The sequence below is a fragment of the Kryptolebias marmoratus genome, linkage group LG2 (genome assembly GCF_001649575.2).
Source record: "Kryptolebias marmoratus isolate JLee-2015 linkage group LG2, ASM164957v2, whole genome shotgun sequence".
In the NCBI taxonomy this organism is placed as follows: Eukaryota; Metazoa; Chordata; class Actinopteri; order Cyprinodontiformes; family Rivulidae; genus Kryptolebias; species Kryptolebias marmoratus.
This window is the reverse complement of record NC_051431.1, coordinates 10,970,518-10,997,814: the sequence shown is the minus strand read 5'-3', so window position 1 is coordinate 10,997,814 and position 27,297 is coordinate 10,970,518. Positions and strand designations below refer to the sequence as shown.

At 41.8% G+C, this 27,297-nt stretch overlaps 1 protein-coding gene across 3 annotated transcripts in view; it reads left to right on the top strand.

The window, feature by feature from the left end:
* ift80 (intraflagellar transport 80 homolog (Chlamydomonas)) overlaps positions 1-27,297 on the top strand; it is a 47,615-nt gene that overhangs the window by 18,725 nt on the left and 1,593 nt on the right. For 2 of the 3 annotated variants that reach the window (XM_017424770.3, XM_017424769.3), the window contains exons 9-19: positions 14,348-14,527; positions 16,599-16,717; positions 18,652-18,726; positions 19,194-19,426; positions 19,506-19,570; positions 21,283-21,418; positions 21,507-21,654; positions 23,499-23,670; positions 26,342-26,431; positions 26,541-26,713; positions 26,838-26,961. In XM_017424770.3, the coding sequence (XP_017280259.1) occupies positions 14,348-14,527; positions 16,599-16,717; positions 18,652-18,726; positions 19,194-19,426; positions 19,506-19,570; positions 21,283-21,418; positions 21,507-21,654; positions 23,499-23,670; positions 26,342-26,431; positions 26,541-26,713; positions 26,838-26,961 (1,515 nt within the window). The remainder of the gene's footprint in view (positions 1-14,347; positions 14,528-16,598; positions 16,718-18,651; positions 18,727-19,193; positions 19,427-19,505; positions 19,571-21,282; positions 21,419-21,506; positions 21,655-23,498; positions 23,671-26,341; positions 26,432-26,540; positions 26,714-26,837; positions 26,962-27,297) is intronic. The other variant, XM_017424771.3, reaches the window with a different exon arrangement.

Genomic DNA, 27,297 nt, shown 5'->3' with positions numbered 1-27,297 from the left:
TCCGTTTGACATCTGAAAGTTGCCACTCCTGGAAACAGCTTCTTGTTTTGGTCATGAACCGCAGTTAGTGTAGCTTTGAAAAGTGAAAGAAACTGTTAGAGTGCACACCTTCATCTGTTTTTATCAAAATGAAAAAAAAAGATGTTTAGCCCAGTAAGGTTTGGACAAAAGGAGAAGGAGAAGACACACACACACACACTCACACATACAGAATAGGGTTAGAAAAACAGCCAAGGGAGAGCTTCGTAGGTGAAAAGTTGAAAAGTGAAATTATTGGCAGAGCTCTGACAAAGAAAGAGCATGTGCACATTAGAAAAGATGATGACTGAGTGTTGGAGGGGGGGGAAAATGGTAACTTTCAGAGTGAGAGTAAGAGCAGGGGAGCGTTGTCAAACAAAGAGAGTCCTGAGTCAGCAGCAGAGCAGTTTTCTCCCCAGGCAACTGGGTAGAGCTACATCTCTCTCTCTCTCTCTCTCTCTCTCTCTCTCTCTCTCTCTCTCGGTCTTACTTTACCCCCCTCCCTTCTCGTTCAAATCTGTGTTTTTGCATGCTATTTCTTGCTCTCTCTCCACTCTTCCTTTCTGTTCTCTTTCTGCAGGAAGAACAGAAAGCTCCCTCCGTACACCGTGAACTGGTAGACAAAGTTCTGAAAAAGAGCAACCGGGGTCAGCCTTACCTCTCGGATTTCTCTCCCCTCCCCACCCCCCCACCCGTTTTACCCGTTTGTCGTCAAGGGAATAATTACACAGGCTCCTTTTTAACACAATTTTAACACAATTGATAATCTTCCCAGTCCTGATGAAGCTTTGTCTCGTGTGTGGGAGTTATCGTAAGACTTGCGTGTCGGCTTCATTTGTCATCATAAAAGAGCTCGTTAGTTTCCCCAACAGATTGTGAAGGTGACAGATACTCCTTTTATTTTTTTTGACTCTTTGTCCAGAACACATTTTGGTTTTTTGGGGTTTTCAGAAATCATTCTGTGGAAAAAGTGTATCTTAAAGTCTATCTCACAGATAATTGACCCTGATTTTTTTGTTTTTGTTGTTGTTACAACTTTGTGTGTGTGTGTGAGGGGCAGAGGGGTTGTCTGTCTGCAAAAACTGGGTTAGGGTAAAAGGCACTTGTTGACATGGTATTACTTTTACACCTCTCCAGAGTTCGGCTAAAGGCTCGCCTTGTTGGAAACCAAAAAGAGGAGGAGGGGGGGCATAAAAAAAGAGCTGAGAAAAGAAAGCGGTTGGAAGCGTGGGGGTGGGGTAGTGTAACTGTCCAATATATCCTTTAAAGTTGGCCTAGGCAGCAAGGCTTGGAGGATTGGTCTCCATAAAAGACGGTGGTTTCTCCTTCCCTCAAGTCTCACTCTCACTCACTGACTTTACTATGGTCTCTCTCCCTCTCTCTTTTTTTTTTTTCCTCCTTTTAATTCTCAATCCCGCCTCTTTCCCTCCCGCCACGGTTGGAGTAAGAGTATGACAGTGAGACAGTGCCCTGCCAGCCCCTCTGGCAGAGTCATCATACTTAGCGGCGCTAAATCACAACCTCCAATAGCTAGACAAACATGTCACACTTGCAGAGAAAGAGAAAGAGGGAGGGAGGGGTGAGCATAAAAAGTATAAGAAATCAGAGCAATACTCGATGGCAAACTCGGGCAGCAAATAAAGGGCTTTGGCTCTGCACAGAAATAAAAGGAAGATGAGCATGTGTGAAGCTGGGATATCACTTTGAGCTCCGCTGCCAGCCCAGACTTTATTAAAGGCTGCTTCTGAGGACTTGGGCAGGGCTTGAGACGAAACACCAGGGTCCAAAAGAGGATGATCCGATAGGGTCAAAATGAGACTGCAATCCAAAGTCCCCCCTCCCCCCTCCTCTTTTCTTCTGGCTTTAACAGGGATCAGATTAACACTGTGCTTTGACGGTGACTAATATATCAACCGATTTCTTCCCCTGTTAAAATTTGTTTGCATCCACAGAGAAGTAATAGTCAACTGATAGGCACATGTTTATGTCATAAGGTGTTTGTATTTCTAAGAATCTAATTACCTTGTTTACGCTCTCTCCTAACCATTATTCTGGTGGTAATTAAATATGCGTAACTACACCTGCCATGTTTCTGTAAAAATAAAGACAAGTGTTAGTCATGTCAGTCATGGGTTGTTGTTTTTTTTTTTCTAATGAGTTAATTTGTTCGCCTTCTGGTTTTGTTCCTTTGTGAAAGTTTGATATGTCCTAAGTAAGAATCACACACTTTGAAAAAGAAGAAAATCTTACCTAGGGTTGGTCATTATGGTGGAATTTGATGAGCAGAGATGTCAAATCTGCTGAACAATGTCAAGGATCCACAGCTAAAAGGAAACCAGTTCATGGTGGCAGCGTCCACACAGCAAACCGTTGACCTGTAGGATACAATGTGCAGCAGGCATTTCCACATCCAGGTCAGACATCAGCCATTTTGGAAGACATCTGGACAATCAGTAGCCCCCTTTCACACGATGGTTTTGCAATATGGCCCCCAAAACAAGCCCCTCTTTTAGCAATTTTTTATCTTTTTTTTTTATTTTTTACACATGAATGAATTTAAGTAATGCGACGACGCGTGCTCGCACACACGAAGGCGCCATCTTGACCAGCAACGTGACGACGCTGCCGTTTTTTTAAAGTGGAGCACTCGGCCCCTCGCTTTGCACATACCTGGTTCTGTGACTACCTGCCTTGCCAGCTCAGAGGCATACCAGCGGCGGATATTTTCACAAAGGTGGAAGTAAGATGTCTCGAACCCAAACTAGAAAGTGTTTTTTAAAGGGGACAACTGAAACACGGTCATGGTCTCCATTGTTCATCTTTACACCACCCTTTTAATGGGCTACAATTTCATCCGTCGTTTTCCACTCACTGTATATATACGGTAACCTAAATAACCACAGCAAGCTTTTCAGGCCAGTATGTTTTATTAGGTCCTATAAGAAAACTCAAACCACTTGCGGAAAACCTGTTTTTACCAAAAGTTATTTGCTAGCAGCGTGTCAGCATGTTTAAATGAAGCTATGGGGAACGTTAATGTAAAAAATTACCCCAATATGATGTGAAATGTCTTTCATGCTATGGCATAAAGATTTATTTTTTCCACAATAAATAAATTGTAAAATCTAGTCAAAGTGTAAGGATTATATTTTCATTAGCTGTTGTCGGTAGCTATTAGGTATTTCAGTAATTTAAAAACAATGTATTTTTAGACACTTGTTCCTTTCTTTAAAAAAAAAAAAAAGTTAAAGCTACCTCAGGTTACATAGACGGTTCTTCTGTAAATATTCCGATATTTTTTTTATGTTGAGTCCACTCGATGACAGATGAGCTCATCTTGACATTTTTCAGTGAAAGGTAAATTCTTGTCAGCACTGGCAGAACAGGACCTAATTTCAACCTGAGGCGTTCTGCAGACTGGTGTGTAATGATGACTAGACGATACAGGAAGTTGTTGCAGCTCCCATTTTACGTTTTGCTCAACTCTGTCTTTAGGTTTACGCATGATCTTTATCCAGGAGCTTGCATTTGATCATTGGTCTAGGAATACCCAGTTAACTGAAAACGCATTGATTTGCTCTTTATTCAAAGTCGCACTTTTATTTTTGTCCTTCATTTTTTTTGTAATCCCATAAAATGCGCAGCATCGGTCGCAGCGGTGAACAGGAGCAGAAGCCTTTTGATCCACTTAGAGTTTCGCTCAGACTTTAAAGTAAAATTTCGTACACGAGCAGAACTAATTTCGACAACCTCCGTGCGGCGAAACCCTCGCACACCAGCTGTGATTAAGGCCGACGAGGTCCCCAGGTTTTGAAATTCCTGCTTTAGATCAACAGAGTCATCTTTGACTGTATATTCTTGACATGAAAATCACTGATGTAGTAGAGTCTCATGTGTTGTGCCATTTATGCAAAAACACATTAAAAAACCCTTCTTACCTGTATATGTGTGTGTGTGCATGTGTGTTTTTGCAAGTGCATATGTGCATAGTTGGTGCTAATAGAATTCTGCTGTCCAACTCACAGCTGTGTCCTGCTGATGAGTCCCAGGAGGCCCCAGCATGTGTCTATGGTTACTATGTTGAGGCTCTAGCATGAAACCATGTGTAGATCATTACTCTCTCTCTCTCTCTCTTTTTTTCCTCTCTCTCTCTCTCAATCCCGCTATCTTCTAGTTTGTCTTGCTCCCCCTCAACCCTCTGCTCAACCCCCCCCCTTTTTCTGTTTCCCCTCACACTGCCAAAGCTCCAACTTATACCACTCTGCACTCATCTCAGGCCAGGCCTTTGTATCTCTTTAGCTGAGCCAAGTGGGTATTTCAATACGGAGATTTACGCAGCTCCTCACACCAGCCCGCGTTTACAAATGGATGACAGCGATACAGTCTTATGGCAGAGTCGGGGAGCGCAAATGGTTTGTTGTTCGAGAAGTTCAGGCAAATTCACTCAGCAGAAACCGTATAGTGTAACACTCAGAAAATACTTCTAGCTTCTTGTTATTTTATAGGGGTTCTTTCCTTTATGCTGCAAGTGTGGAAAAACAAACCCTCATATTCTGAGGTAATTTTAGTTTACTCATGACTCAAACTCGAAACAAAGGTTTTCATTAAACAAAGAAATATGATACAGCAATAATAATATAACACAATACAATCTATGATACTCGATGATATGATACAGTATGATGTTTGAAACGATACATTATGATACGATTCAATTAAATATGATCTAATACAATAAGATATGTTGCGATTCAGTGCAATACAGAACAGTACAAGACTACACAATACGATATGATACGATTCAAAATGATGCAATAAGATAGAATACAAGACTATATGATAAGATACAATAAGATATGATGCGATTTAATACACTGATCCAGCACGATAAGATACAGTATAATATGATATAATACAAGACAATCTGATACAACATATTACAATGCAATACGATACAATATGATATGATGCAATACAATAAAATGCAGTAAGATGGCATGCAGTATAATACAATATGATACGATAAAATACAGCATGATAATTTACAAAAAAATGATAAGATACAATATGAGACAATGCAGTGTGCTTTTTTTGCCCCTAAAGAAAATGTTTTTGGAACAAACCAATAAAATCAAAAGACTATTGTGTTTCTAAGTACATGTGGCTTGTTAGCACAGGCAACAGTCAGCACAAGGCTAATTATTGAAAAAACAATTCTATTATGAAGCCCTGTCTTACCACATTTTTCTTGCTTAGTTGACTCTTTGAGCTGATGTACAAGTTCAGCATCAGAGGCCAGCTCTCAATCTGTGCCGTTTCCACTCATGTGTCTGGATATAGGCCCAACATGTTCCAGTCCTAACATTCAACCATCCCCCATGAATATGGTTAGTGCAAACTGATAAATACGACGACTTGCAATCAGGCTGAGAGACTCAGAAGTTCCCATCAAAAAAACGGCCTCCTCTGTTTGTCAAAGCCCTCATGATCACATCTCCATCTTTCAATCTTCAGTAGTTTTTTTTTTTTTGGTCTATAAAGGGTAGACTTGTTTACTGTTTTTATTTTCTAAAGGCAGACCCTGCCGTTCTTTTTGGCTGCATGCTTCCCTGTACACAGTCCATCACAGAGCAGTTATGTTGCGCTTCTGATATTCAGGGAGTGATTCTCTGTACCTGCACCCCCAGGTCCTGCACTGCATACAGATGCACGAGGAAACTGAAGCCAGCTGGCTTTGCAGAGAGTCTGCCATCTGTTCTGATTTGTATTAGAGCGTTAACCCTGGACTAGGACGGCTCCCACTAGCTCTCTAGCACAGAATTAAACAAACCGATAAAAGGAGTTTAAGGTTTGAAGAACGGGGTGTTTCTATCTTGATGGGGGGGAGAAGAAATTGTGCATTTTTGTGCAAAATTTTTATTTTATATGTAAAATTTACAATAAACCAGTGGCATTCTGTTCAGCCAGAAGACAAAGTTTAATATCAAAGGTTTATATTCCGTTGACATTAAAACATTTGCAATTAAAGACAATTTTTGGCCCTCCCAGTTAAAAGGAAAATAAATGTTTTTATGTGTATAGATACGATTTGTAGGTTTGTATTTCTTCTCTTTTGCTAAGATGTCCTTCTCAGTGGCATCAATAGCATCTGAGGTCAACCTGTTAGTTAGTGTTCTGTGGTTTTAAAAGTAGTTAACCCAGTACAGGTTGTAGGAAGTCGGATTATACGGGATAATTTGTCTACACTGATGTAACAGTTCATGATTGCAAGAGAAGTGGAATTCAGTAGTGTCCTGGATCTTCTGGTCAATGTTCATGTGCAGTACTAGTATGAATACTTATATAAAGTTGGTGTGTGTACAGCTGACTACATGTGCATTCTTTTCAAACAAACGTCTAATATTGTTGTAGCTGCATAAAACAGCTTTTCAACAGGGTCACGGACTCAGCTTGACCCATTAACACTAATGGCAGTTAAGAGTTTTTTCTTGATGTTTGCTTCACTGTGTCAGGAGTGTCCAATAGCACAAAAAGTCTGGAAACCTCATGCCCCACTTCTGATTAGCAGGCTGTTGACTCGCATTAGGGTTGGAGGGAGGGCGAGCAGAGCGAGGTCAGGGCAGACGTATTTAATGCTTGTGAAGTAATGGGGCTGAATCAGCAGATAGCTCCACAGGGAGCCATTAGTCCAGACATATGTCATTAACCCTTTCCCTGGACTGAGGTTCAGTCCTGCCCCCCCACAGTTTTCTAAGCCCTCATCATCAGGACCAGAGCACTGTTTCAGGTAGTGTACAGAAAGAGAGGGATTATACCATGGCACAGATGCACATTTACCAAACTCCAAGGGATTTTGTCTGATCTGACCCAAATGTTTGAAGCTGTCTTACGATCCCAACCTGAATGAATCTGCATAATAAAATGAAGGCTTCCAAGCAGCACCACCTACTGCTTGCAGACATGTTCCAGAGGAGCCTGAACATGAACTTGTGAAAGTGCTCGAGACTTTGGATCGCGACACAGACCGGTGCAAAGACTGTTCATCGATGCTTGCTGTTTTAGTTTCTTATTTAATTTCTTTTTTTTTTTTTCTTCTTTCTCATCTTCTGCATGTCTTTTTTTCTCATTATTTTGTTTGTAAAATGGATTTTATTTCTAACACTGGGAAAATTGTCATTCTTAAGCACACTAGAATGCAAAACGGATTAAATCTTTAGGTTGTACTGATTAAAAATATGCATTAGCTGAATACAACTCATATGAATAGCTAGCTTTTAAAATGTACATAGAGTAGGTGTTTGACACGAAACAAATGGGCTGCTACCACTGTGACTGAAGGACATTGAAAAGATTAAGGCGAAAAGAAACAGGAAAATATAACCTGGTTAAAGAGGCGCACACATAGAGAAGGCTCAGAAGTGGGTTTTGCGTTACATCTTGAAGTCATAGTCTTCTAGGGTCGCCAGAGTAAAACTGTCGTTGCCTTAGAGCTAATTTTTGTTAACATAACCTCTTTGCAGACGTCCCCATATTGGTTGCGGCTGCAGGGCAACAATAGAGGGAAGGGGCAGGCCCACAGCACCTGCCAGTCCTAATGGTTAACATGTGTGGAGAAATGCAGAGCGAGTGAGCAGGAGGAAGAGAGGAGGGAGGGGAGAGGGAGAGCGCACTTCTTCAAGAGTCTCTGCGCCAATGGATTGGCTTTGGTTTTTTTAGTGTGTGTGTGTACGTTTGTGTGTGTGTGTGTGTGTATATGTGGGTGCAAAATGTGCCAGCATTCTCTGAAGTGTTGTCAGTACGTCTGCATGGGCTGAGGACGGGCTGTGAGCTGGAACAAGACTCGTCACCTACAGTAGATCTGAGACTTATTCCAGATATAATCCAAGTAGTGACACCAAGCAGCCAAAACTGGTCCAGGTTGATAGAAAAAGAAGCTTTATTAAATTATTTAGCATAAATACTAAAGCTTTGGGCACGGTGTATTTTACCTTTTCTTCCCAGGGTGTTTCCACTTAAAGGGATTGGTCAGATCCCTTTTAAAGTGGGTTTCTGTGAAAATTGTATGAACAATTAGTATCTTACCTGTTGTAGATAGCTCTTTGAAAGAGCTCAGTTAGGATAAATAAGAGTTTAGTTTTGCCTGGGTAGACCAAGTTAAGCCAAGACCAAAGCAAACACCCCTGTCTTAACAACTCTAATCTCAAAATTTTAATTGCAGTTCATGTTAATTCTGTTTTATATACTTTTACATTGTTTATTTCACGTTTGAGTCATTTGCACAGAAATCTGTGCTTATTCAGAGCGCTAGCAGCAGCAGCAACAGATAGCTGTAGCACTTTTGCTGCAGCCCGGGGCATTTTTGTCAGGAACATTTTAGTATTTCTGCTGGAGTAAAGTGTTTGCGTGATCCACTGTGTAATTTTTGAGATTGGAGTTGTTTTAAAATGGCAGCAGTCCACGTTTGGTCTTGGCCCCCTCGTCTCATCTGTCAGAATTAAACTGTTTTACTTCAAACTGAGACCGTTCAAAGAGCTATCTTCAACAAAATATTGATTGTTCATAACTTTTCCTTTTACTTATAGTTTATATCTGTGCAATAATTCAGATAAATGCAGTATGTTAACATGGACAGGATGCTTAGTAGAACATAACTTTGGGACTACATTACTATGTGTATAAGCTCATTGTGAGTTTGAGGGGTCCTACCCTCTTTCCTCCCTGGACCTCAAATAAGAACTACTATACGTCATGTCTCCCACTTTCTCTCTGACCACAAAGCTGCCCATTATAGACAGCCAGGGTTCAATGACCAGAGTGGACTTCAGCTCGATGAAGCCCTAGAATAACCCTGCATATCGCTGCACTAAATCTTCACTTTGGTCTTTATACACTCCTCGTGCATGTCTTTATGCTCGTTCTTTCCGTATAACATCTCTCTGCACTGATCCTAAATCTCTTTCCAGCCTTGTCTTGTAGAATTCCCAAGTATCCAGCGAAGTTCCACCCCTTTTAGGCTGCAATAAAACCAGCTGCCAAATCTATTGCCACTGGCTGATTCAGCTGCTTTTCTGCCCCTTCTCTGTCTCCTCCATCGCTCTTATTTTTATAACAGACACTTCTTATCTCCTTTCCTCTTTGCTAATGGGGTTACTGTAGATTTTTAGTGCGACAAAAAGCAGACGCATTCCCAGAACGATGACATGCATTATAAGAAAAACGTTAAAATATCAGGATGTAAATAGTTTAAGTATCTTTGAGATGTTTACATAAAATAAGAAAGTCAGCTTTTAGCAATCACAATAAATCAGCATAGTGTTTAAAGTTACTAAACAGCAAAAAGCAGCATTTGGTAAAATTAAAAAAAACAGACACAAAACGGAAAGTAGATACAGCAATTGGTGCGTTTTTGATTAATCTAAATTAAATTACCTTAAAAACTAGTTAGACTCGTGTTTTATTTTGAACGCTCCTGCGACCTGAACGAAGAAATGATGGATGGTTTCTCATCTGCGGAGTGTTGTTTCCAGTTTATTTTCACAGCAACCGAAACAAAAGAGGCTTCTGGGAACAAAAATAATTGAAGAAATGTTTATAACAGTTCTAGAGGCTACTTAAACTTCTCTTTTCGAGAAGTTTGGGACGCTGCTGGACTTTGCAGATTCAACAGGCACGGCATTCTTTAGAAGCGTTTTGGTTGCAGTGCTGCGAATAAACTCAATAAAGTCTGTTGTAGTTTGTGCAGATTATCTAAGAAACACGACACAAGGCATGTAAAGCGCTTCAGGCAGACATGGAGCAGGGTGCAGGGGAGATTTCAGCCAGTACACCTCTACGGTCAAAGGCAAGTCTAACGAGGACAATATTCTGTAAATAGATTAAACTAAAAGAAGTATTTTTTTTTTTTTTGCACTGCAGTGCTCCATTTTGTTTATATGTGATGACACTGACTTATTCGTGTTAACACGCGTCGCTCTCTATAGCTAGTCAGGCTATTTCGCTGCCTCTGGTGGTGGAAGCAATAAATGTATCAAAAGACTGATTAAATCTGAAGATAACTGAGGCATTTTAAGCTTTTTTTTTCCCTCCAGTCACACAAAATTAGGTTTTATGTGAATCTCTTAATTTTTTATTCATTCATGCATTCTGATGAAGTCTTTTATCAACAGGGAAAAATGTTTAAAAGTAAATAAACATTAAACATTAAAAAAAAAAAAGCACAAACATTGAATCCTAAATACTACTGAGATCCATCTTGTTAAAGACTTTCCAATAACAGGAGTACTAGAGTTTGTTTAGATTGTTTAAAGACTCTAGTTGAGATTTAATCTTTCTCTTTGTCACTCTCCCATAAAGGTCAGAGCGGTGAAGAACCCACAGTAGTTGTAGCTCAGTCTCCCCCATCTCTGTCACTCATGTCCTTCTTCACGGTCACTCAGTTTGTGAGGACGTCGTGCTCTTGGTAGATTTGCACCCGTCCATTATTCCTTCCATGTCTGGATGATGGTTTTAACAGAACCCCTGGTGATGTTTAGGGCTTTGGAAATCTTTTCGTATCCATCCTCTGACAATAATCTGTTCTCTGAGCTGGATAAGAACATTCGGGTGGCACAGCGGTGCAGTGGTTAGAGCTGTCACGTCCCAGCAGGAAGGTCGCAGGATCGCTTCCCGACCTGGGGGTGGAGTTTACATGTTCTCCCTGTGCACACCTTTACTCCGGGTACTCCGGTTTCCTCCCATTCATTCATTGGTAACTGTAAAATCGTCCCTAGGTGTGAGTCAGAGTCTGAATGGTTGTTTGTCTCCATGTGTCCCTGTGATGGACTGGAGACCTGTCCCCTGTCTCTCGCCCAGTGACTGCTGGTGAGACACCAGCTCCCCATGACCCGGAAAGGAGAAGTGGGTAAAGAAAATGAATGGATGGATGAATAAGGACAGTCACTTTAAAGAGGGTAAATATTTAGACACTATAGATAATGACATGGTGTAATCAGTTGTGTGTTTTTGTACACTTAAAGTTATAACAACTTTAGTACCTGATAAAGACCAGGTTATTTTGATTATCTGCTGATATGTAAAATTCTAAAATTGAAAGAATGTAAACTTTCTTTTTTCCAATGACTGTACATAAATGTGGTTTTATAGTGAAGATATACAAATCTATTTTTGAATCACCTCAAAAGTTCTCAGGTTAGCCTGAGGCTTTTTGAAGCACAAATAAAATTTAATTGGAATATGGTGACCTTACAAAGCATCAACTACAATATCGAAAAGCCTAAAAATGTTCATATAAATCTCCGGTATCAGAATGTGTCCAAATCAGCAGGTACCCATTTTCAAAGAACAAAACTGCATTAGAACCAAAGAATTGATGCAGTTCATCATCTTCTGTGGCTGTTTTATCAGCTGGGTTTCAAAATATCTGAATAATAAGTGGAAGAAAGAAGAGTGCAGAACCAACAGACTTCTCCTCTGAAAAAGTTTTTTTTGTGTGTCCACGAGTTCTCAAGGTCCAAAACATTTGTTTCAGTCGACACACACACACACACACACACACACACACACCGTCCTCTCTTTTTGTCCTAAAGTCAGACACTGGCTGACAACTCTGACAATCCAGGGGGATTTTCACCTCTTCTACACACGTGCAGCTTAAAAAGCGACTCTGGACACTCGCTTTAGGAAAATGTGTCCCCCCCCCTTTATACACAAATAAAAGAACCTAATATAGTCTCCTACTTTGATGCCTTTTTCCAAACGCGCTGCATCTTTTATTTAGACTTTTTATACGCTTTTTGTCTCCCATGCGCACGTCTACGGGTTACACACTCATAAAGATACCTTCACACACTTACACACGTCCTCACTTGCCGGCTTTAGAACGTGTCAAATGGCTCAATGTGTTAAAAGCATTAGGTAAGCACGGATCCAGCAGCGCTCCGCAGCCCGATATCGTATGTCCTGCTTCATTACAGTCTGGTGTATACATTCGGCGGCATCTCTGACCCTCCATCTATCCATCCCTCTCACTCCACTGCCTCTCTTCTCTCCCTGGGGTGCTTTAACACAGAGCGGGCCATCTCGAGATGTTAGCAGAAGAATAAATGAGCTCTCTTGTTATGGTAAATGCTGGCCGGGGCTGCTCGGCAGCAGGGCTCATGTAAGCACACCTTCACTCAGGTTAGATAAACAGAAAGAAACCCCTAATATAAAGGGTACATTTATAAAAAGAAAGGGCGTTTCCTGTCAGCAAACACGAGGAAAGTTGAATCTACAGAAATAAAAGGGGACGAAGGGATGAGAGTTAATTAAACGTAGCACAAAATGTAAGGAAATTTGGGTTTGGTTGATTAATTTAGTTGTTGTAACAATGCTTCTTGGCAATAAATGTTACCTTTGGAAAGCCTGTTTATTCCCCCTTAAATGGAGCTACATCTGTAATGAAAATGCATTTGTGGATTGAGCAGCAGAGTTGAGTATGTGGGATGCACCCAGTGCCAAACAACTTTTTCTGCCTCAGGTACCAGAATAAGCAGCGATATGTGACACAGCCGGCGAGCAGCATGAGGAGGAGGTGTCATGCGGTGGCTGTGTATGGTTCTTCCACATGCTACAGATTCCCCTGTTTATAGATTGTTAAATTGTCAGTATGTCTTGTTTTCTTCCAGCTTTGATCATCCGATGCAATAAACAACACCAAAGAAGAGTTAATGGCAGAATAAAGCTGTATGACATTGGCAGAGAAGATCTGGCAAGTTTTTCATGGACGCATCCCACATACTCAACTCTGCTGCTCAACCCACAAATGCATTTTCCTTAAAAATGTGGCATCATTTAGGGAAAATAAACAGGCTTTCCAAACGTATAAGATTTATTGTCAAGGAGTATTGTTTCAACAAAGAAATAATCGACTAAACCCATATTTCCTTGCTTTCTGTGCTAAATTTAGCTAATAATTTTAACTTTAACAAAATATACCCAGTCCACAAGGGAGGGGTCTTTTTTTTTTCTTCCCCCCGCAGCTATTTTGGGTCCTGATATGACGTTAACTGCTGAAAGGGAGCTGACCAAAACCAGCCGAGTGGCGTGCGTTTGAGGCACACAGGAGGACCTGGAGAAGGGAGCGGGATCAAACCTGCAGCCTGCCGCCTGTTACCTCCAGGCCCCGTCGGAGGAAATAACGATACACCTCACATCCCGCAGCTGCGTGTGCACAGGGCAGCGAACACACTGAGGCCTTTTGCTCCAAGGTTCACCGCAGCTCTTGGCCAGCTGTGCCACACTTGTCTCGCCCTTGCTTGCGAGCGAGCCGGCGGGGCAGGGTTAACATTAGCACTTTTTTCTCCCCTCATAAGCAGTTTACAGCGTGAATGCAGCCATTTGTGTTGAAGATCTCAGCTGAGAAATTCCAAAGCCGAGTCGGATCAGCCGGCCGCTTTCATCTGCTGTGGTGGAAGCACACAGATATTACACGTGCAAACTGGGCAACAAGAAAGTCATATTTCAACTAACCTTATCCGGTTCTTGTCCTTAAAAGTGGTCGTCTTATGAAAATAACGTGTGAAACTTTGAACTCCTACTAGTTTGTGGTCATTTATAACATTTAAGCCTATGTGTTGAGATGATGTAGGAGTGGAAAAATCATTAGTAGAACAAAAGAGGGGATAACAAAGGAAAAATATGAATATCTTTATGAAAAATGGAAAGCTTGAAAAATAAAAAGAGAGGAGTTTTCTAGTAAATATGGAGCTTTAGGTTAAATAAATTTTTTTTTAACATTTTCTTTTAAAAAGGGGTATAGTTTATGTTGTAGCTTTTTGTTCTCCTGGGCAAATTTGCTTCCGTTTCGATTGATGTGACTTACACACCTCCCAGACATTTTGCTCTACCTGGAGTAGCAGTCCTACCCCACCTCCACCCCCTGCCTCCCTCAGCAGGACAGCAGTGATGTCAAAGACGAGGGCGAAGACCCTGAGCTGGTCATAGCCTCCCAAATCCCTAGATGCAAGCCTTTAATCGACAGGGCAACAAGAATCTATTGTAAACGTTCCAGTTTGAGCCACTCCAGGACACCCGTTGATGTTCATTCTCTACACCTTGAGTTGTCAGAGGTCTTTTATTGTTACATGGAGGATCTACTCAATATTAGGGAAGTTATTGCAACCAATTGCTTCTTTGGTTGTTTATCGCAGCTTTGTGACTGACTGATATAATCTCCATCTTATGTGCATATACTATACCCAGAAAAGTGTTGGTTGTGGCTCAGTATCAGCTGTCACGAACCATACTGACCAGTGTTCCTCCCGTCTCCTTGTCTCACTTCCGTCCCCAGTGGTCCTACGCGCTGGAGAAGCCGAACACGGGCAGCGTGTTCAGCTTGGCCTGGTCGGCGGACGGCACCCAGCTGGCCGGGGCCTGCGGAAACGGACATGTCATCTTTGCCCACGTGGTGGAGCAGCACTGGGAGTGGAAGAACTTCGTCATCACTCTTACCAAGAGAAGAACCATGGAGGTAGAGACGGGGAGCCTGAAAACACCTTCACTCAGCCTGTTGCTCCTTTTGGCTTTAAAGAAATTCAACTTTAGCCTTTTAGTGACTTCAGTCATTTTATTTATTTAGTTTAGTAAGACTTAGAATGCATTAAGAACACCCATGTAAATACATGTTACTGAAAATGAGCTTGTCAGTGAGTAAATAAATTATTAAAAGAGCCATCTTAGTCGGTACACATAATTTATACAAAAATTAACATTGTTTTGGAAGAGTACCACAGTGTCCTAAAGGCCAAAGTCAAAGAAATTGTTCGGATCTTTTGTGGAAAGGTTGTGAACAACTAATATCTTACCTGTCGTAGATGGCTCTTTGGGTGGCATCAGTTTGGAGAAGTAGCATTAAATTTTGACCGGATAAGACGAGCTAACGAGTACCCCAAGCGGGGCCGTGGACAAAAAGTGGATTGCTGTCGTTTAAAACCACTTCAAGTCAAGTTAAGTTAAATTTTATTTAAAAAAAAACACATTTCATGCATAAAGCAACTCGATGGGTTTTCCAAGAACACAAAACCGAGAAAAATATAAAACGGTGAATTTGGATGTCCATAGAGATTCATACATACAAAATCATAAAAGTGCTAATACAGAATACACAAGCAAGTGTGCATTTTGAGATTTTTTTCTTTAAAATGTTAACAGTGAGTTTTTCCCAGATCTAGAGGCAGTGCTTCGAATTTCATTGGAACACAAATATAATAAAAATTAGCTTCTCCTGGTTTAGAGAAGGTCAGAGGCGGGACTAAGTTAGCTCAGCAATGTAAATAGTTAGCATGTCTCCTGTGTACTGAGGCCATCTAATGCTTTATAAAGGAGAAACTGATTCTGCTTTCAGTCTGAGAAAATCTTAGAACAGTTCACGCAGACAATTCCAGTAGAAACTTTATGTTTCTTCCAGAAGTGCTACAGCCAGCTGCTGCTGTTTGCACTTGCAGATGACCACAGAATTATGTGAAAATAACTGTAATGCTAAACTGACAAAAGAAAGAAATGTGTTTAAAATGGAGCTTGCATAAATTGCTACGAATTAGTTTTCCACTAGAGTATTTTTAAGACGGCAGCGGTCCACTTCGGTCTGGTCTCACTCAGAGTAGCAGTTAGCTCATCGGTGCAGTCAGAAATAAACTTTTTATCCAAACTGAGGCTGGTTAAAAAGCTACAACAGGTGAGGTGAATTTTTTTATAGCTTTTCCACAAAACCCCACTAAAAACAAAAAAAAAATACTAGGGAGGCATCTGCTTCTCAAGACTTCCTTAAAGCAGTAGTTCACCCTTTTTGACGTTGTGGCTGATTGTTAATAACACGACCCTCTCAGAGTATTGGTACGCAGCCCTTTGATGACAACGGTCAGCCTGTCTAGCTGCCAACTTTGCTCCTCCACTCCCCACTGTTTAAACTCGCACTGAGCCACAAGGTAGTGTTTACATGCAGTTAACACACCCAAGTGTACTCTCACACACACACACACACACCTACAGAAACAAGGTCACACACGTGCGCCGGCACACATGTGCGCACATCTGCCGCTGACAAGTGCAGCTTGTTTAAAAGCAAACAATGTTCGGTCATCGGCCGTTTATTTCCAGCCTCCGTCGTCCCCTCCCTCTCCCCTCGTCACCGTCCGTTCTAAAAGTGCACATCTGCCAGTAGTTTGTGAAGCGTCCTGCCAAATTTACCACCTTGCGGTCAAATGTTATTTATTCCTGGTTGTGTTGCAGGTAAATTTGGATTGCTTGCAGGGAGCGGGGAAGGCCGATTTGTAAAGCTGTAAAAATAACCCCACCTTTCACCTGGTGCTGGAAAAGGCCCCCTTCAGTCCTTCACACACAGCTAGAAAGAAGTATTTTTATATACAGGTTTTAAAAAAAAAAAAAAGCGAGGGCCCACTTGTGAGCTCGCTCTCTTTCAACTCTAAAAATTCCTTGTTTTAACATTTTCTCTGTAGAGTGAAGCCTATGCCTGTTCAGAAAGCTCTGTGAAGTCAAGTGATCCATTTTTCTGCTTCATCTTCTGCCTTTTTTCTTTTTCCCAGGTGAGGAACGTGCTGAATGACGCGGTTGACATTTTGGAGTTTAGAGATCGCGTCATCAAAGCGTCCCTGGCGTTCGATCACCTGGTGGTCGCCACTTCCCTCCAGTGCTACGTCTACAAGTCAGTTGTTTTCCTTCGCTTCTCGTCCTGTGTTTCTCGTACTTGTCTCGAGCTTTTCATCTTATAGTTTCAGAAGTTATGGGTTTTGTACCAAACGTCTTTTTTTTTTTTTTTAATTTACCGTCAGAACTTTGAAGGACGATGAGATTTCCCGCCGTACAGCTTGGGGAAAAACTCAAAATGTGCTGCTGAAATCTTACCGAAGAAAGATGCTGCAGACAAACGTGCTCTAAAGGGCAGGAAAAAAAACAAACAAAATCAAGGTGTTGATTTGCATAATGTCAACGTTATTAAAGCTCTGTGAAATATGGAACAATAATTTTTACATTACATCGCTGGATTAATCACCCAGAAAAACCAGCTGCCTTTGTCACAGAGAACAACAGAGCACAGTGATAATCTGCTCAAAGGTTGTCGCAGCATTTTCCCTCTGTAATGACCGTTATTTGTCCTTGTCTGTCATTAAATTCTTCATATGTGGATTTATCTCCCATTTTTTTATTGATACCTCCTCAGGGTTTTATTTCTTATAACAGTGTTTCTCCTGGGTTTTTTATTTATTTTCCAGGAGTCTTGCTCCTTGCACCAATTCAAATGTTTATTGTGACAAGGAGCCAGAATCTATTGAAACATACAAGATAGTTGACTATAGTCAGTCTGAATACTCGTCTTTTGAGATTTCAAATTATTTTACCTTCATTTGAATCCTCGTTTGCCTGAATCAGCTTTAAGGCAGGAGATTTCATCAAAATGTGTAAATGTCAGTAAAACTCAATTAAAAGCAGTACTTCAGACAGTTAAAGTAGGCTTCTGTGGAAAGGTTACGAACAACCAGTATCTTACCTGTTACAGATCGCTTTTTGAATGGAGAATTCCAGTTTAATTCTGCCCGGACTGACAAGCTAATGGCTAGTCCAAGTGGATTGCTGCCATCTTAAAACGACTCGGGTCTCAAAAATAATGCAGGGATTTGCAAACCCATTCATAAACCCTTACCTTGTAGTCTGTTTTGTTTTGTTTTATGTGGGTATTTCAGCAGAAAGGTGTTTATATTCCTGCTGAAAGTGCCCCAGTCTGTTTCCGGCGTGCTGCAACTTTTTGTTCAAACTGCAGAATTATTTGAGTAACCGCGTAACGCAACATTAACAGCGACGTTAAGGTTTATAACCTTACTAACTAGCTGTTAGTTTATCAGTCTGGTCAGAATTAACTCCAAACTGAGGCGTCTACAACAGGTAAGATATTAATTCTTCACAGCCACCCCCACTTCTTTTCCTGTTTATAGTTTCCTCTATGCTGTAAGTTTTTAACATATTTTCATCTTTTAACTATTCATATAATAAAACATTCGACTCGTTCAGGACATTAAGGCGATTTTGTAACTTTATTTACCTTTTTTTCCCCTCATTGAACTGAATGAAGAACTCAAATTCATGACGAACTTTGTGCTCTTTAAAATCTTTATCATACCCGGCTCATTTTTAGCTTCCAGCTGCTGTTTTGCTACTTTAACCTGTATCTTTTATTTGGCTAATTCCAGCAGCTGTGTTGCTTGGTTTCCTTTTAACCACTCAGTTTCAGCTTCTTCAACACATTTCAGCAGCCGTTCATACGTCAGTTTTGCAGAAAATGCAATTTCTCTAGTTTCTTTTTGTTTGCATAAACACACAATCACTCTGTGTGTACCAACAGTGTTTGTTAATGCTTACGTTTTCACCCAGACTTTTGATGACAGTCTGGTTTTTTTTTGTTGTTTCACATGTTTAAAACACATTTTGTCCATCTCCGTTTCATTAAAACCTTGCGCCCCCTGCTGAGATGAGGCCGGGGACTCCAGGTTGCAAATCGCTGCTTTATAGCATATCCTTTTTTTTTTTTTTTTTTTGTTCCTTTCTTTACAAAAGTTAAAGTGCGTGATTGTTCTGTTTGTTCAGCTCAAGAAACTGGAATACTCCTCTCATCTTTGATCTGAAGGAGGGAACGGTCAGCCTCATCCTGCAAGCGGAGAAGTGAGTCCTCCGCCTCCGGGAGCCGTGCAACAAGAGACCGAACAGGCTGCTGGATCGTCTGTCAGCTCCTCTAATGCTTCATTACTCTCCACTGGCCACTCATCAAGCAGCAGCAGCCACACACACACACACACACACACAGGGTGTGCTCCAGCTTAGCCCCTGTCATACAATAAGGCTGAGAGTGAAACCACTGGGGGAAATTAGATTAATATGGAGTAGGTCTTGTGCAACTCTCCAGTGCCTTCTCCGACACTCAGCACAGAGCTAAACTGATTACTAGCTTTTTTGTAATCACAGCTGAGTTCGATACATCTTGCTTAGTAAGTTAATGCTGCGTTAATGTGCGATGCGTTATGAATCACCTGAATGTGTCAGTTAATTATCTCTTCGTTCTTTTGACGTCCTAACATTTTATTGGCTTGGCGTTTCCCTTTGCCCCTCGTTATTCCTCCCGGTGCTCCCAGTCTCACCCACTGCAGCACATCACTCCTGTCTCATCCCCCCGTGTCCTCCTCCTCCTCCTCCTCCCTCAGACACTTTTTACTGGTGGACGGATCGGGGTTGTACACGTTCTCCTATGAGGGTCGATTGATATCCTCCCCGAAGTTTCCTGGGATGAGAGCCGACATCCTGAACGCTCAGAGCGTCTCTCTCAGCAACGACACGCTCGCCGTCCGAGACAAGAGCGACGAAAAAGGTGAGAGGGCCCCTTTAATGACGTTCGTTTAGAAAAGCCTCACCCGGTGCTCTTATCGTTTCTCTTCCCCTCTCAACAGTCATCCTTTTCTTTGACGTCTTGACCGGAAAGGCTCTCGGTGATGGGAAGCCCTTCACACACAAGGTGGGTAATTCTTTCCCCTTGTTTGGACCAAATGGGTTCAGGAAACATCAGCAGCGAAGTTTTCCAACCCTGCTTCTCTTTCACTTTAGGCTGACGGGTCAAAAGTGATATCGTCTGCTTATGATCACTGTGCATTTTGAGAAACACCTGAAAGTTAAAGAAAATAAGAATCTAGAGTCCTGTGGCTCATCAGAACAGAAAACATTAAAACATATCTCTCAGTCGTGGCACCTACTGTCAGCAGAATATGTTTGTTTTTAATGTTGCTGTAACAATATGATCTAACACACACACACACACACACACAAACACACAACAACAACAGTGGAAGAGACTTGTGACCCCAAATATCACACGACTGAAGTAATTAAACATCTCTAAGCTAATTAAACAAGAATATGACATCACAAACAGCCTTAACAACCATTATCTATGATTTAATCATTCTAAAATGTTTTTATCTCTCAAATATGGCAAAAATAGGCAACTATGAATGATTTCTACATTTAATTCGACGACCAAAGATGATCTCCAGACCTCCACTTGGCGTTTTCTGACACTGGGGTCTTGACACAAATTTTGAGAAGCAGTGATCGAATCAAAGCTCTATATTCATGGCTACTAAGTGTCCGTTAAAACAGCATGTCTTCAACCAAAACACAAGATTACAGTGTTTTCTCTTTTATTTGTTTCACTAAAACTCACGTTTTTGACTTGTGTAAGGAATCAGAATCCGACTTTCAGGAACATTGTTTTCAGAAGTTGAGTGGGGAAAGCCTTTATTTGTTAGTGAATCAAATTTCACAATTTTAAAAATTCGCATCATTTAACTAAATGGAATATGAAATGTCTCGGTGTCTTTTGCTATAGAAGAAGCTGTTTTATGTTATAATGAGAACACATTGAGAGCAAGAAATTACATAAAAGAAACTCATTTGGAGAGAGGTTGGTTACCGCTGGTTGTGAAAAGTCCAAATTTACAAAATCTTATTTTCTAGCAGCTGCACTGATCAGGCTGGTTTTATTACTTATAAGGATTTTTTTATGTTATAAATGCTCATCAGCAGCGTTGATTTTACTGCTCAGCTAATCACCCAGCTAATTAAAAATGGATCTGGATGTTTTTTTTTTTTTTTTAAAGCAGGAAAGAGTTTGTAAAAACCAATACAAAGTGGCACGTTTAGACATTTTTTTCTCTAAAATAATTTGTTTTCCAGTTGAGTTTCATCATTTCTGCCAGTTTTTCATGTTCTCTGCATTAATGACCTGGTGAAAGCAGATTCTTCTCCTTGTTTGAAAGTTGGATTTCTAGAAAAAACCGTAGACACACTTCTCTACAGCAGACTTTTGGTTGGTGTTTTCTGTGTAGGCTGAGGGAAATTGTGTTATAAATTTCCGCATTAAACTCAGATGAGCACGTGCCTTAGAGACATGTGAAACAAGGACTCGAGAAAGAAACTTCTGTTAGAGGAAAACAGATACAAGAGGGAAAGGATTAGAGGACGCAGTAGTTGTTGTTTGCCAGTCTGGTTCTGACTGACAGGACTGTAAACAAAACACTGTAAACTGTGACCAAAAAGGTTCAAATACACATATTTCCACTTTGTGCCTCTGCTGCTTTTATACAGATACACAAACTATAAATTGGTTTCCCCACTCTTCCTTTTCTGGTCACTAGTCCATGTTCAGTCATTCTCTCCTTATCTCCGTAGATGGAGGTGGTGGAGATAGCTTTGGATCAGTGCGGCCCATCCACTGAAAGAAAAGTCGCTCTGATAGACAAGAACCGCGACCTCTACCTGACCTCTGTGCGTCACCTCGGGAGGGAACCCAAAGTCTGCAAAATTGGTGAGGCGAGCGGCGCAGAGCTGGCTCCGTCGAGGTGTTTGTACGCGCGCGTTTTCTTTTAACAGCGGATGTGTGTCCCGTCTCGTAGGCAGCATGGTTCACAGCATGGCGTGGAACAATTCTGCTAACATCTTGTGCGGGATCCAGGACAGCCAGTTCACGGTGTGGTACCACCCGAGTGTGGTCTTCACCGACAAGGAGCTGCTTCCAAAAACACTGCACATCAAGGACAGCAGGTGAACGTGCACGCTTTGTTTTCTTTTACAAATAAAACCATTGCATACATGAGCGGGTTAGGCCTTTTACCATAGAGCAGGGGTGGGCAGTCCTGGTCCTCGAGGGCCACTATCCTGCACGTTTTACTTCCTTCTCTGCTCCAACACACCTGATTTGAATCAATGGGTGATTAACAGGCTTCTGCAGAACATGAAGAGGTGATTTAACCACTGAATCAGGTGTGTTGGAGCAGGGAAACAAGGAAAACATGCAGGATAGTGGCCCTCGAAGACCAGGATTGGACACACTTGCTGTAGAGGCAGGAGGCCATACTAAAGCAACAGTTTGGGATTCTGTAAAAAAGGTTATAAACATTTAAAATCTTACCTGTTGTAGATAGCTCTTTTATCGACCTTAGTTCGGAGAGAAAAGCTTAAATTCTGCCTGAACAAAGACCAAAGTGGATTGCTGCCCTGTTAAAACAGCACCAGCCTCAAAATGTTTTATTCAAATTATTATTTTTTTAAACTTTGCATCACCGTCAGCTTAAGACAACACTGTTATTTACACAGAAGTTAATGTTGTTTTGTAAATGTAAACAGCAGCTAGCTGTAGCTCTCCCAGTGCAGCCTGGAGCACGTCTGGAAGGAATATCTTAATATTTCTGTCAGAATTATTTAGTAATACAAATTTTTGAGACTGGAGTTGTTTGAAAATGGCAGCAACCCACTTTAGTCTCGGTCATTTCAGTCAAACTTAAACATTTCTTCAAACTGGGGTTGTACAAAGTGCTTTCCACGTCAGGTAAGATATTAATTATTTACAGCCTTCCTACGGAAGCCCACTTCAGATCAGAACTATCCCTTTAACCTTTAAAGCCTGCCAGAATTGGAAGTTTAAAAGTTGCAGCAGAATTTTTAAAGTAAAAAATGAGAAACAAGAGGCTTTTTTTGCTCCTTCCAGCTTATTCCACGAGGCATAATAAGCTGGAAGCTGCTTTGGTATTTCTTCATTTTTTTAATCGTTTTTATTGTTGCCAAATTGTAAAAATGCTTCTTTTTTAAAAACAGTCCTTCGCTCCAGCCCAGCCAGCACAAGAGGCGCTCCGGCAGCACGTTTAATGTCTGCATGTCTGCAACGCCGATCCGTAAAAGGGACTAAACCAAGACAGCTCGGAGTCCGGTGGAGGCTAAAATCCTCCCGGAGCAGAGTTCCGATCCAATAACGAGCCGGAGACGATAACCGATTCCATCTAGGTGGCAGCTGATGAGCATAAGCCGACGAACCTTCCTCAGCTTGGTGTCAGCGCAGCAAGGCTAGCGACCTGCAGGGAGCGAAGTCAGCTGATGTTTGTGTCTGTGGTCTGTACGCAAACCACACGGAGTGAGCAGCAACTATTATCACTCCTCACAGCTTAGAAGGATTTATTCATGTGACGTTTTTATGCAACCTCTGATCAGAAATTATTTCCTTTTTAACATTTGTGCTTTGGGATTTCGCAGTGTGGAGGAGAAGACGGGTTAAAGTTGCTAATCCTCCGTGTTAGATTGCTCTGTGTTGTTTGAAGATGTTGAAAAATCCAGATTTTTGTGCGGTGGCTGCAGCTCACTTTTTCATGTTTCACGCACACCGACAGAGCTCCACGCTCTTTCAATTAGTTGTATTTTTCATTAGCAGAATAACTAAATGCTCGATAAATGTTGCAGATTGCTCTTTGTTTCCAACTCTTTTACGTGTCTTACATTCTCAGGACTTGCAGATGTAAAAGTTCACTGCTGAGTTTTGTTTTGTGTGGCAAAACGTGAGGAAGTGTTTTTTTGTTTTTTTTTGTTCTAACGTCGTGCATATCCATGTCTGTGCAAAGTGAGTTCAGCCGCGCCCCCCACATACTGAGCTACGTCGGCGCCAAGGTGACGCTACGCCAGGGAGACGGCTCGCTGGTGTACTGCAGCGTACCGCCGTTCGCCGCCATCCTGCACGAGTACAGCACCTCGGCGCGCTGGGAGGACGCACTGCGCCTCTGTCGCTTCGCTAAAGTAAGACATCCGAACGCCTCGCAGTGCAGCGGGTGTTTTAACATCTGTAACAGATCTTAGCTACACATGCCGTGGCAACATTTTAACTCATGTCCGCGTGCGTGTTTCTGTCTGTTAGCAAAATATCTCATGAATTTCAGTTAATTCCTTGGCTGCATCTCAGTCTATTTTACAGATAATGACCTAAAGTTTGGTGTTAGTAGCCTCTGTCTGTTAGCAAAATATCTCATGAACTGATGGATGAATTTTAATGAAACTTTTGGAAAATAATCATTAGCTTTGCAGCTGCAACTAATTAACTTTTGGAGCCAATTCAGTTCAAGATGGCCGCTACAGACAACTGACCTTAGAGAACACAAAAAAGGCTATAACAGTCTATTCTTACAGGTTTGGGGCTAAAATTTGATGTGGTAGTAGCTGAGAGTCATTCACAACCTGTACTCCAAGTGCTACTTATTGTACAAGCTATTTGCCTAAAACTTCAGCATAAACTGTTGGTGTCAACCCTGTGTGTCTGTTAGCAAAATATCTCATGAACCACTGGATGGATTTTAATGAACTTTTCAGAAGGTAATCACTGGATGTACATCTACAGCTGATTAGCTTTAGGAGTCAGTCTAATTCAATATGGCCGCCACAGCTAATCCACATTAGCCAACACAAAAATGGTTATAACGCAGTCAGTTTCACAGATACTGAGCTGAAATCTGACGTGGTAGTAGCTGAGAGTCATTCACGTCACATACTTTGAGCATGATGTCCTGTGATTTTGCATGAAATTTGCTTCTAATGTTATTTTCAGGGTTTGACCAAAACGTCTCCAACTCCCTCATTTCTCAACTGAAGATGGTCTTGGTCTAAAACCCTGGGATGAAAGGTGGCGGGCGATATGCATTCCTTCAACGAATGCTAGGGCTCTAATTATTACACGTGGTCCGAGTGCTCGTGTCCGGCAGTCAGCGGGCCCGGCGCCGCTCAGATCCGCGTGATATACGTTCACCATGTGTACACGAGAGAGAGAGAGAGAGAGAGAGGGAGGGAGAGCAGCGAAGTGTGCAATAAGAAGGCAGTGGACAGCTTTATGAGACCAGAACAGCAGGCTTGAATTAGCCTGCAATTAGCCTGGTGACAGCATTTACCGGATGACCCCCCGCCTACACACACACACACACACACACACACACACACCTCACTCGTAAATACTCACGCTGCTGTATGACTGTGAAGACCTTCCAGATGTATACGCTCAAGCACTCTGAAGGAGATGTGAAACCGCCTTCGCTTGGGGGGGGGATGATGATGATGCAGCAACCGCAATTTTAGGAAAAAAACAAACAAAACAACTATTAGTGAGAGGGAAGGGTGGAACAAATGAGATAGAGATAGTCACCGTTTTAGGAGATTTTTCCACTTGACTCTGCCCCCTTTACTTCTGGTAAGAGTTTGGTGGCCGTGTGGCTTTTCCCAGAATCCCTGATGATGTCGTCAGTAACCCCCCCCATCAGATACGAGCCGACGGGTGTTTGAATTTGGAGCTCCGGTCTGAAACACAGCAGCTAATCTGTGATGTTTGTCTGATTGACATAGTGACACATTCAACAAATGTTTCCCCCCGATGTTGTTGTTGTTGTTGTTTCGAAGTTGGCTGTAATTTTATTACCCCAGTCGGTGCCAGTCAGAGTTGTTTGTCGTTTACTGGAGTTGTTTGTCACTCTGCCGGACACTGAGGTGGAATTACAAAGTGGTGGTTCGGACGTGCACTTTGCTCAAATGTTGGTTTGTTTTAAATCATGCAGCTGCACAAAAAGCAGCTGTGGTGTACGGCGAAGATACGTGTTTATGATCTTATCATGAGTGTTTTCTTCATGCCCTCAGGGGGGGTACTGTAACATTACTGGATGGCAGCTATGAAGACATCATCACACTAATTTGCTTGTATTTAATGCTGGCTGTTTTAAATTGAAAGAAAACGTTTAGGAATTAGTAAATAAACTGAACTTTAAAAGTCCTACAATAACCGCTAAATAATTGTGACTATTCACTTCACTACAGGGATGAAAAAGTAAAAAGTATTTACTGGGTTGAAAACATTTTGACAAAGTATTTTCTAATATACCGTATTTTCCGCACTATAGGGCGCACTGGATTATAAGGCGCGCTGTCAATGAATGGTCCGTTTTCAAACTTTTGTCATATATAAGGCGCATTAAGCGAAACAAAACAGCCCCATCTTTTTGGAGAATACTGCACCAACGTAAAGGCCCCCTTTTGTTTCTTTTTTTTTTTTTTTTTAAAGCTAAGAGGCAAGAGATCTCTTCCTCCTCCTCCGGTAAAGCCATGACTGAATTTGTCACGGGAGAATTTTAGGCAGTCTGTACGCTGGAGTATGAAGTCTAATCGGCCCGCGGACAGTCCGCCCGGAGTACACCCGAGTATGTGGGGGCCTAATGCTGCAAACGGAGCATTTGTAGTTTAACCAAAGTCGTACTAAAACATTACAGCTTCTTCCATATATAAGGCGCTCCGTATTATAAGGCGCACTGTCGATTTTAGAGAAAATTTAAGGCTTTTAAGTGCACCTTATAGTCCGGAAAATACAGTAATATAATCTAATATGCCATTGAGAGATGCATTCAGAGGTGCTCTGTCCTTCTGCTCGCCGTATGTTTAGGATCAGTCTTTGTGGGCGTGTCTTGCTGGTATGGCGATGGCAAACAGGGAGCTGACCACGGCAGAAGTGGCCTACGCTGCCATCGGGGAGGTAAGGACATTCGTTGAACGTTTCTTTTTCCAGCTAGCACAAATACTCGCAAAACCGAACAGGTTGACCTTTTTGTCCTTTGGCTGTTGGCTCCGTCTCTCTGCGTCAGTTACCACGGGTGCAGTACATCAACTTCATTCGGGAGCAGCCATCCAAGGAGTCGTCTTTGGCCCACATGCTGATGTTCACCGGTCAGGTCCAGGAAGCCGAGTCGACGCTCTTACAAGCCGGTCTCATCTACCAGGCCATCCAAGTGAACATTGACCTTTTCAACTGGGAGAGGTATGACTCTCTTTCCGGGTTTTTGTTTCTAAGCAAGCGTTCATTTTGTCGGCCATGTGGGGTTTATTATTAGACGATCCACAAGTTGATTTGAGAGGGTAAGAAGGAAGCGTCTCGTCTCCAGGGCTCTGGAGCTGGCAGTCAAACACAAGACCCATGTGGACACTGTCCTGGCCTACAGGGAGAGGTTCCTGCAGAAATCTGGCAGAAAGGAGACCAATAAGAGATTTCTGCAGTACTCTGAAGGGGTATGTTGTGGTAGCTCCTCTGTTTTGTATTAAACTGGTTATTTAAAGTTTAGATATATCTTTAGATTTTTATCTGATGTTTTTATCTGAAGGCTGTTTCAAACAACAACTGTATCTCAGACCATACACTCAATTGAAATCAGATTTCTAAGGATCTTTTATATCATATGTCAAATATTATACATTGCAGTCTAGATTAAGGATGGTATGATGTTAAAGGAGTTGTAATCAATATCTTACCTGCAGTAGAAATTGCTCGGAGCATTATCAGTTTAGAATATCAGGCAGCTCTCTCTGGAGAGTCGAGCTAACAGCTAGTTTGGGCGGTGCCAGGAC